Here is an 11,095-nt window from a genome sequence, read left to right as displayed (position 1 = left end):
GGGGTTAGCTTTGAATAACCTACTGGCTGTCTGAACTTTGGTCCATCATATTTTGGAAGAAGACATGACCCCACCTTTGCACAGCTCTTTGGAATTTGGATCTGTGTTTAAACCAATCAGGTTAAGATTAAGTTTGAGATTGTAAGCAGAGCAGCCTACGAATTCGGAATGAGTGTTGAATCTGGCTTCGGCTGATGAAACTGCAAACTATCTTCAGTAAATCTCTGACTCTGGCTCTTGTGTTTCTGACACACCAGTCATTTTTGGGTTAGTTCCCCAACACTAGAAACATCATTGGACCTTTGAATATTTTTATGGCCATTGGACGGGTTTTGGTTAAAAAGGCTAAAAATATTGACAAATAAATCTCATGACAAATTTATATTTTTTATATTTATATTTTATTTTTATTTTGTCTTAGAAGAAATAAATAGCTTCTAGATTCAATTTTAAAGAGTTCATAGTGTTCTCCTTTATGATTATAATCAATGTTTGGTGAAGCTTGTGTCTATGCTAATCTATTCATGATGTTTTCTAAATGTCAAACCAATTCATATGACTGCTCTGAAGACAACTGTGATGCAGACCTTTACCTCAGAAAGCCTGTTTCACACAGACACACATGCTGAACAACAGGGCCTCTTCCAAACGTCATGAGCGAAGAATTGATTTGAGAATTTGATTCATCATAGTTCTTCATCATTCATTCATAGTGTTCTACTAGGAAAGGAGGGACTTGTATGGTTTTTTTGGGTTCTTTATGGATTAATAAAACCATGACGGCCTGTTTTTATGTGCTGCACTGAAGCTAATGATCTTAAGTCTGACTTTCAGTGCTGAAGAACCTAAACTATTTGAAAGCAAGGAGATCATTTAAGTCATGTCAGCACCATTATGCTTTTTGTCAAAAAATGACAACCTCTCTGTGTCTTTTTGTGGATCTGGTTTTCTAGCAACATACCAGCTCGGTGCTGCGCAGAGTCTTTTGGATAATGCAGCTTGGATCCTGCATGGAGCTCCACGAGTCTATGGTGCATCTGCTGGATCCCTCGTCGCTGCAGCTGTGGTCTGTGGGTCAGATCTAGGTAATCTGTATTTTCACATAACATGCATTGATTCACTGATTCAGCCTAGTTCACCCAAAAATGAAAAGTCTGTCATGTAGTCTTCAAATGTTGCTTGTTTCAAACCTTTTATGCGTTTATGAGTTTCTACTGTTAAATACAAAAAAAGATATTTTGAAAATCACTAGAAACCTGTAGTTGACTTCCATAGTATGTTTTTTTTTCTTCCTACGTTTGGAGTAAATGGTAACAGGTTTTTAGCTTTTATTAAAAAAAAAAAAATTAATAAAAAAAAAAAAAAAAAAAAAAAAAATATATATATATATATATATATATATATATATATATATATATATATATATATATATATATATATATATATATATATATACCCATGAGATATTCTGCAATAACAGCACTGGTCCAGTTTACCTTTGTATTACTCCACCCACATACAGCGACAAGAGGACACTTCACAGTTTGACAAATATTTGACAACATCAGTTATTTGACAACATAATTTCCGTTGTGAGGCTTTTTTTTTGTTGAGAATGTAGTTTTTTAGATTGCAACTATGCAGTTTATTTATAAGGATAGTGCCTATTTCAAAATATTTATTATTTCAGAGAGACCATTAAAGACGGTTGATGTTGTCCCCAAGATACAAGATAGCGCCAGGACCGCCTAACAAGCCCTTGCTTGGAATATTAAAATACTGTGTTTTCTAACTACAGCTGACCAAATAATTATCAAACTGGTTAATGATATTCTAAGTCAATCTCTCTCTTTTGTATAGATTGCAACAATCCAGTTTATTTATAAGGACAGTGCCCATTTTAATACAGTTACTTTCCTATCCCAGTTCTCAACAGTGTTATTCAGAGACTTCAGCCGCGAACACCCCCTCCCCCTCCTTATTTTTCCTTATCGCAAACACAACAGCAATCTTATTGCGCTGCTTTTTTCGGGGTTAATTATTGTGATATTCCGATTGCAACAGAGAAATACTGTGCACTGTAACACTGTAAGAAGATATCTCTGTAGACGGAGGGCATTCCATGTCAAGTTCAGCCTTATAATCTTAAAATGTCAGCAAAATCACCTGTTTCGTCATCACTTTATACATGCTTGAAAATCATTCAAACACTAGATCTAAAGTGATGTTGGTGAATTAGAAAGGCCTGCGGCCTCGTACCAATGCACGCCTCCCACCAGTGCTAATATACAGCCATATCGCACTGGAACAACTTGAGGAGTAAATCGTGAATACATTTTCATTTGTTGCTGTAACTCAGAACTAGTTGAATCACTTTTATAATTATGTACATAGTTAATTTACTTAATTTTGAGGCAACCGGTTTATTGACTTTTTTAAGTAAAGTTAACTAACTGCTTTAAAAGCAGTGTGTTTAATAACTTTTTGTAAAGAAAAGTCAATTGATTGCTTTGATAGTTTAACCAAAAAAAAAAAAAAGGAACTGTCATTATTTTCTTACACACTTGTTTAGAACTTGTTTGAGTTTCTTTATTCTATTGAACACAAAAGATGTTATTTTGAAGATTGCTGTAATTTTAGTTGATTTTCTATAAATTCATAAAATTATACATTTTGAACAGTGCTATAATTCAAATAACCAGTCATAAATGCAAAACAGTGTTTTAATAATTTATTCACCAAAAATGTGCCTGACTGCAACAAAATTCAAATAGAAAGATTTGCCCTAAAGATAAAATTAGACCACTGCAACAACGTAAAATTCAATTTGTTTATAACTGTAACAATATGGAATGTTTTGAAAACCATATTAGTCCAGGGTTGCGTTTAATTGGAAAAAAAATATTCATACTTAAACTCACTTGCCATTTTAGATAGGACTGATCTGATGCTCATTAATCTTAACATCAGCCAATCACATGATAGCAACTCTGTATAGACATGGTAAATGACATGGAAGAGATTATTTAACGATTAGAAAGATTATTCAAGTCAGTTTAGATATGGCATGGTAGTTAATGTCTGATGGGCAAGTCTTAGTAATTCAGAAACTGCCAATCTACTGGATATCTTACAAAACAATTTCTAGGATATAAAGAGTATGATCTGAAAAAAAAAATCCAGTGAGGCTCAGTCCTATGGGGCACAAATGCCTTGTTAATGCCAGAGTTCAGAAGAGAATCATCAGATAACAGAAAATCAAATAAACACTCAATACAATTGAGGTCTGCAGAAGAGCATCTCAAAACACACAACACATCAAACTTTAAAGCAGATGAGCTACAACAGCACAGCAGCAGGAGGGCACATCAGTGACACTCCTGTCTGATAACACCAGCAAGCTGGGGATACAATTCACACAGAATAGAAAAGCTGGTTTAACCAATTGGTTGTTAAATCATGAGTCTCAACAGTCATTAAACCCAGGCTTTCTTCTCTTAGGACGTGTGCGAGACCTGCTTTTGGAGTTTGCTAGGTTTGTCAAGCAGCATCCCCTGGGTCCTCTGAGCCCCACGGTGAATATTTTTGGCTGGCTGGAGATGACACTGCAGCGCTGTCTGCCGGATAATGCCCACACTCTGGCCACTGGCCGCCTGCACATCTCCATGACTCGCATGGCCGATGGAACAAATGTTATGACATCACAATTCCATTCCAAAGATGACCTCGTAAAAGTAAGCAGTCATTGTTTAGGGTGTTTTTAGTCACATTGTTTAAAAATATGAATGTGTAAAAACCTCTGAATTTATTAGAGAAATGCTCAAAACCCAATACGTTGCAACATGATCGCTTGGCAAAATGTTATTTATATAATGTTACTAAATAAAATTGCTTTATAAGATGCCAATTGAATTTTATGAATTTATACAAAGTTGTACGATGTATGTTTAGAAAAAATAACATTTTAATCCTTTTCTAATCTTTAGTTTTACAGTATGAAACATAGGCTACTGTATATCAGTCAACTGTATTAAAAATGTATATATATATATATATATATATATATATATATATATATATATATATATACATACATACATACATACACACATACACACTCACCGGCCACTTTATTAGGTACAGCTGTATAACTGCTTATTAACGCAAATTTCTAATCAGCCAATCACATGGCAACAGCTTAATGCATTTTGGCAGGTAGACATGGTCAAGATGATCTGCTGCAGTTTAAATCGAGCATCAGAATGATGAAGAAAGGTGATTTAAGTGACTTTGAACGTGGCATGGTTGTTGGTGCCAGATGGGCTGGTCTGAGTATTTCAGAAACTGCTGATCTACAGGGATTTTCACACACAACCATCTGTAGGGTATACAGATAATGGTCAGAAAAAGAGAAAATATCCAGTGAGCGGCAGTTTTGTGGGTGCAAATGCCTTGTTGATGCCAGAGGTCAGAGGAAAAACATTGCCTGGTCTGATGAGCCTCAATTTCTGCTGCGACATTCGGATGGTAGGGTTAGAATTTGGCGTCAACAACATGAAAGCATGAATTCATCCTGCCTTGCATTAACGGATCAGGCTGGTGCTGGTGTAATGGTGTTTTCTTGGCATACTTTGGGCCTATTAGTACCAATCAAGCATCGTGAGAGTAATATGGAAATAATGTCAATGAACATTAATGAACTTCATTTGTCAGTTGAAGTCAGGTACTTTTACACTTTTGTTGTTTTCTTGTCAAATCAAGTGTTAAAATTTAAAATTGTCTAGTAATTTGATCTATATTTCCCAGTTAAAGTGTCTTTTTTCTCCCCAATAAGGCACTTCTGTGCAGCTGTTTTATTCCTGTTCTCTCTGGTGTAATTCCACCCCAATATAAAGGCGAGGTAAGTAAAATACAACAAATTGCTTAAAATCAATAGTACTTGGAATAAGCACCACATTTAACCCATCTATGATTTCCCAGCACTTTATGGATGGAGGCTTCACCAACATCCAGCCCTTGGAGGATTCCTTTCCCGCCCTCACCATCTCCCCATTTGCTGGAAACATGGACATCTGTCCGTCTGACACCTCCACCAACCTCTGTGATGCCATCATCCAGCAGCTGGCCTTCCAGTGCTCACTGACCAACTTCATCAGACTGTTGGATGCCATGTTTGCTCGAGACTGGAGAGTGAGTTTTTGTGGTGCTTTTTTGAAGCTTTTGTTGTCCACTTGGACTATTAAAAATAGCTATTTTTGCAGAAAATTAATTGAAGAAACATAAATTAGACATCCAAAGAACATAGAGATGATACGTTGCGATTTAACTGCACTTTGCACTTATACAGTGGAGGAAATACATATTCAACACATCACCATTTTTCTCAGAAAACATATTTCTAAAGGTGCTATTGACCACTGATTCAATGATCTTGACCACTGACCAAATAAATACATATGTGAAAAGAAAACAATTTATGTGTAATAAAATGAAATGACACATGAAAAAAAAGGATTGAACACATGAAGAAAGGAAGGTGTAAAAAGGCAATGAAAGCCAAGGCAGCAGCTGAAATCTCTCAGTAGTTATTTAGCAACCCTCAGTTTAAATTAATATTAGCTGCTTCAGTCCAACATCTGCATTACCAGGATGATGAAGATGAAACCAGACTAGACATTTAAGCAAGACAATAATCCAAAACACAGCCAAGTAAATTTTCAAATGCTTTCAGAGAAAGAAAATCAATCTGTAGAAAGGCCCAGCCAATCCTCTGACTTGAATCCAATAGAAAATACAAAATAAAGCTCAAATTTAATATACGAGACCCACAGAAACATCTAGTTTTTACACTCTGTTGAAATCTGTGAAAAATCACACCTGAGCAATGCATGTAAGTTTATTCTACACACGAGCATCATGTTTAAGCTGTTGTTATCAACGTCTGGTGAATATTTCAAGTCAACACCTTTAGAAACATGTTTTCTGAAAAAAACGATGACGTGTTGAATGTATTATTTATTATTATTATTTTGGGACTAGAGGGGTCTCCCAAAACTTTTTACAATATAGTAATTTAGAGATTCCTTTAACCTAGCATTTTGTCTTTATTTAAATGCATTTATTGATAATTGTCAGGTTTTGAAGAAGGCTTTCTACAGTGGATACCAAGATACTGTATTCTTTCTACAGCAGAACAGTAAGTTTTCACATTTTAACACATAAACATGATGTAGTATATAATTTATTTACTTATACATACAAACATAAAATATTTATTTGTTCCATACAATGGTAACAAGGTAACAATGCTTTTAGAACACAAATGCTTACAGTTGTTGGAATAATTTAAAATGCGATCAATCAAGGAATAACAAGTAAAGACTCCATAATATTATTGATATTATTTTATATAAAACAAATCCATATTATTATTTTTTTCAGTAACTTTGATTGAATAAACGCAGCCCTGTAAAGCAGAAGACACTTTTTCAAATGTTTGCTGAATCGTGGGCTGACCCATGACCTCAATATCTTTTGAGACCCCTGTTTACCCACTGGTAACCTACTCTAACATGTAGCTTCTTCATGTGAAGCGTCAAGCGTTCTCCAGCCATAGGACCTAGACTGCATCTCTGCACAGGAAGTTTGGCCAGAGGAGAAATGGTAATGCCCAAGTGAGCCTGGTTTCTCTCTAGGTTTTTTTTTTTTTTTTTTGCTTTACTTTCGTAATTTGGTGAAGTTTGTTCCTCGCCACTGTCGCCACTGACTTGCTTGGTTTTGGGACAGGTGGAGCTGCGCATCGATGGGCTTGCTCTTTAGTGTTTGGACCTTCAGCCGCAAAAATTAAACAACACGGAACTGAACTAAACTGAACTTCAACTCTGAAATCTGGACTGACACAGTTTCAATTTACTAGAACTATGTTAAGCTGCTTTGACACAATCTACATAGTAAAAGCGCTTACAGAAATAAAGATGAATTGAATTGAATGTGGACAGTCTTTTGCTGCTGGAGACACTGTTGATACAAAAAAAAATCATCTATATACCACTAGAACGATATAACAGAAAATTTCAGCAGATTAAAACTTTGAATTTTACAAACTATGGTAAGCCTTGAAACCAGTTGTCATCACATGCCTAGACACAATGTAATATATAACTGAAGAGATCCAGTGTAACAGAAAGAATATGAGTAATGATAACAACGACAGTTTAGGGATGTGTTTTTCCTAACTGCAACGGGCTTGTCAATCCTTCCATTTGTTTTGTGAAATCCAAAGTATTGGATAAACCTCTGGCTTCATGTTGGCTGGAGCTTTGCAGAAGTTGCCCTCTTCATTGCCCTCTATGGCCTTGTGTTTATCCAGGCGTAAGTGTTGGTGACATAATCTACTGCAGCACTCTAGTAAGGGTGCAGCTGATACTCATGCAAGTAATGTAAGATTTTAATTATTTTTGACATTATGCATCATCATATTGACAAAGACAAAGAATTTGTTGGGTCTGAAGGCAGCAGCACCCAATGTGATCCTCCTTTTAACCTGTTGTATATGACATCCATCCAGTGGTGGTTTAAGACCAGGGTGTTTCTCTGAAGGGAAACCCGTTTTGCATGATCAAGGTGTCTTGTCAGTGCCTGCGAGTTCTAGACATGTGTAAGAAGCCCTGGCTATCTTCTCAAGGCCCTTTGCTGATAGTTCCTTGACAGAGGTTGACCCTAACAATGGTTGCTTCCTGCACAGAATGGGGAGTCGTCCTCAGCAGACACTCCATGCAGGGCCTTAAAGAGCTTGACCAACTGCCCAATACTGCAATACAGCTGACCAACTGCAGATACTTTATATTTGCAGATTGAGACTGCATATCTCAGAGATGCAATGTCAGACACAATGCATTCAATGGAGCTAGTGACATCACTGTGAGGGGTGGGGTTAGATGTGGGCATTAAAAGCATTACATGCAGCTTAACTTGCAACTGCGCCAAGCCTACATCCAGACTCCTCTGCAACTGCTAGGTATCTAAGGGGTAATCAGTCTTGCTTTTGGATTCAGATTAGAGCAATCGGCATTTGTGTTACTTATTTGAAAGTTATTGTAAGTCTTAATGAGGAAGAAGAAAAAAAAACTTTTTATGCAGTTTATGCAACCCCTGTTCACTTGCTTTTGGCTCCTCTGTCATTAATAACTGTCTCACACACCCCAACAGATGCTTTGCCATTGTACCCTCAGAGGAGAAAGGAGTCGGATGTGTCTGATGATTCACTGAGCTCAGATCACTGGATGTTAACTCAGACTGATGTGGCTGAAAAAGAGGAATCCCAACAAGACTCGCCAGAGCAGCCCGAAGACAAGAGCATCAATGGAGATTGTTCATCTGTGAGTCCAAAACCAGTAAAAGTCCAGGAAGGTACTGTAGTCTCCCATGTGCATATTTGATGATGGATGAATTAGTATAGAATAGAAAAAAGTATTATCTTTTTTTTCTAGTGCTGCTGTGTAATATCATGAGTCAGCTGGAGATCATCGGTAATTCTAATATCTCACTGCTTCAGCGGGTGCTCTCCTATGTGCTCTTACTGTTCACATTGCCAATCTGGAGTATCACCAACTTATGGGACAGGTATGCACCCAACTACAGTTTACTTTGAAACTTGTGTTTGTAATGCACAAAATGTCCACTATTCAGCTGAATGCAACTTTTTGTTTTGATCCAAACCTGACCTATTTTCAAAAAATAACTCAATGGTATGGTTAGGGACATTTGGCAATCTTGGTTTTCTTACCAATCGCTTTGGCATATGTTTTATGCAGCGGATGCCCTTACAGTAGTAACCCAGCACTGAGAGTAAACTAACTTCTGCCAATTTTTTAGTTTATCCAATTCATCTATACCACAAGTTTTTGGCGGAATCCGGAGCACCTGGAGGAAACTCATGCAAACATGGGGAGAACCTGCAAATTCCATACCAAAATGCCATGTGGTCCAGCAACATCCTTGCAGGCACAGGACGTCAACAGGATGTCATAAAGATGTTGTACTCCTACGTACCCCAGCGTTATGGGGACGTTGGATTTTGTTTGGAAATGAAAATCGAGCTGACGTCAGAACCAAACGTCAGGCCGATGTCAATGTCCAATGTCCAACCTTAAGTCAACCAAATATCAATGTCTAATCATGTTAAACCTTGACATTGTGTGGATGTTACATAGTGACCTAAATCTAACCTTATATTAACATGTTATGATGTTGTGTGCCTGCTGGGATTCTTGCTGTGAGGCTAACCACCACTTAGCTGTCATACATACATACATTTTTTTTTATAAGTGTACATTCTGGTTCTGAGGTTTTGGAACAAAAAAATGATCCATCACAAATTTTCCTTAAATCCATAGAAGTTGCATTCAGAGCTATACATTGACAACAATAATAAGGGTTTTTAACCAAAACCTGCATGATTGATTTTGCTGTTTAACAGGTATCAGAATTGGCTCTCTAATGCTGCAGTTGTGGCATACTGGCTCTGGCATGGCTTGAAAGTATTTATGATGTTTATACTAAACATCTATTTTTCCACTTTGAGGAAAGGCCTTGGAGACATGTAAGCACAAAGTACAAAAATATTAACATTGGCATTATAATTACAGTACATAAATATAATAACGGTTTCTTTTTCATCAGTCTGATCAAATTTTTACCGGAGCAAGTTCACGATGAGCACCAAAGGTCCAGAGAGATGGCTAGGAGACATGAGGTCTCCTCTAATATGAATGGACAGGTCTCTTCTATTGTCCTGGGGAGTGTCTCTATGGCTCAGACCCTGCCGAAACTCTACGCAGTCCTGTTTTCGTTGGAAACAGAGAGCAAATGGAGAAAACGCAAGATAGAGGTGCAACACACACTACAGCAACATGTGGCTGCAAAAAAACTAGTTAAAAATGTGCAAGAAATGTGAAAGCATTGATATATTCTTCTATGTTGCTTCAGCTGGGAATATTAAAAGCTAAATACTGAATTCATATTTAAATATGTACTAACATTTAGGACAATGCTCTAGATCAGGGGTCCAACCACCAGGTCACAGCCCAGTACTGGGTCGTGAAAGAGTCGCAAAATTACTCTACAGTCCCCGACAAAAGTCTTGTCATTTAACTATTTTGTCTTTTTTGACTTTTAATTAATCAACTGGTGTTAGAAATAACTCATATGAAAAGCTAAACGCCTGTTTAATGCATTGAAATAAATTTGTTTCACTGAAAAAAGATTTATCATTTAATCAAGACACAAAGGTTACACTTTGGCTAGAAAAAAGTTTTGTTGTCTATACAAAAATTAAACAAATGTACTGCAAATACAAAAATATGTCAGCAAATTAAGTAGTGGTGCTGTGAGATCCAAATTTAATATCTTGTATGACTTCCATGAGCTTGAAGGACTGCGCCCATGTGGTTTGGCAAGAATTCATACAATTTATTGATGAAGTCATCAGGAATAGCAAAGTCTTGCATCCTTGAGTCTTGAGTTTCTCAATATTCCTCGTCTTCCATGCTTTCTTTTTCCTCCTACCCCACATTTGCTCAATGATGTTCATATCATCATATCATATTTGCACCGACTGTGGTGTAATTCAACAGAAGATTCATCTGAAAAATCCACCTTCTGCCATCTTCCCATCATCCATCCAATACATGGTTTTTCAATTATCTTTTTTTTAGTGCTAGCTTCTGGGCACTGATGGCCATGGAGGCCATTTTGAGAAAGAATCCGACAAACTGATCTGGTTGACACAGGGACTTCAGGCGACCAGGGGCCTCATGTATCAACGCTGCGTACGCACAAAAACTTTGCGTACGCCAGATTTCACGCTCACGTTTGGATTTACTAACGATGAAATGAATGTGAGAATGTGCGTTGGTCCACGTCAACTTCATGTCTGGCGTATGTGCATTACTTGTGTGTGTTTGTTTTATTTCCATTGGCGACTCCTAGAGGCAATTGTATTAAATTGCACACTACAAAGAATCTTTGAGCCGTGCAATGCCAGCTGTATGGGACGGCATCATCCGCATGTCTAGCAGGTATATAAGGTTTCCAT

At 37.2% G+C, this 11,095-nt stretch overlaps 1 protein-coding gene across 1 annotated transcript; it reads left to right on the top strand.

The window, feature by feature from the left end:
• The first annotated feature begins 817 nt into the window (after window positions 1-817).
• Window positions 818-10,019, top strand: pnpla1 (patatin-like phospholipase domain containing 1). The gene is made up of 9 exons (XM_056450032.1): window positions 818-1,085; window positions 3,502-3,734; window positions 4,835-4,900; window positions 4,981-5,190; window positions 6,136-6,196; window positions 8,209-8,409; window positions 8,490-8,622; window positions 9,479-9,601; window positions 9,682-10,019. The coding sequence occupies exons 1-9, from the start codon at window positions 881-883 to the stop codon at window positions 9,953-9,955; spliced, it is 1,506 nt and encodes a 501-aa protein (XP_056306007.1). The 5' UTR covers window positions 818-880; the 3' UTR covers window positions 9,956-10,019.
• The last annotated feature ends 1,076 nt before the right edge of the window (window positions 10,020-11,095 follow it).

Source organism: Danio aesculapii, chromosome 23 (assembly GCF_903798145.1).
Source record: "Danio aesculapii chromosome 23, fDanAes4.1, whole genome shotgun sequence".
Taxonomy (NCBI): domain Eukaryota; kingdom Metazoa; phylum Chordata; class Actinopteri; order Cypriniformes; family Danionidae; genus Danio; species Danio aesculapii.
The sequence above is the reverse complement of the archived record's forward strand: the minus strand, read 5'-3'. Positions and strand labels throughout refer to the sequence as shown.

Bases quoted from the DNA above. Each gene is read 5' to 3' on its own strand.
- pnpla1 (XM_056450032.1), top strand. From the start codon at position 881: ATGTCAGCACCATTATGCTTTTTGTCAAAAAATGACAACCTCTCTGTG. The intron at 4,901-4,980 runs GTAAGTAAAATA...ATGATTTCCCAG, and splicing joins CACCCCAATATAAAGGCGAG to CACTTTATGGATGGAGGCTT. The intron at 5,191-6,135 runs GTGAGTTTTTGT...GATAATTGTCAG, and splicing joins TGTTTGCTCGAGACTGGAGA to GTTTTGAAGAAGGCTTTCTA.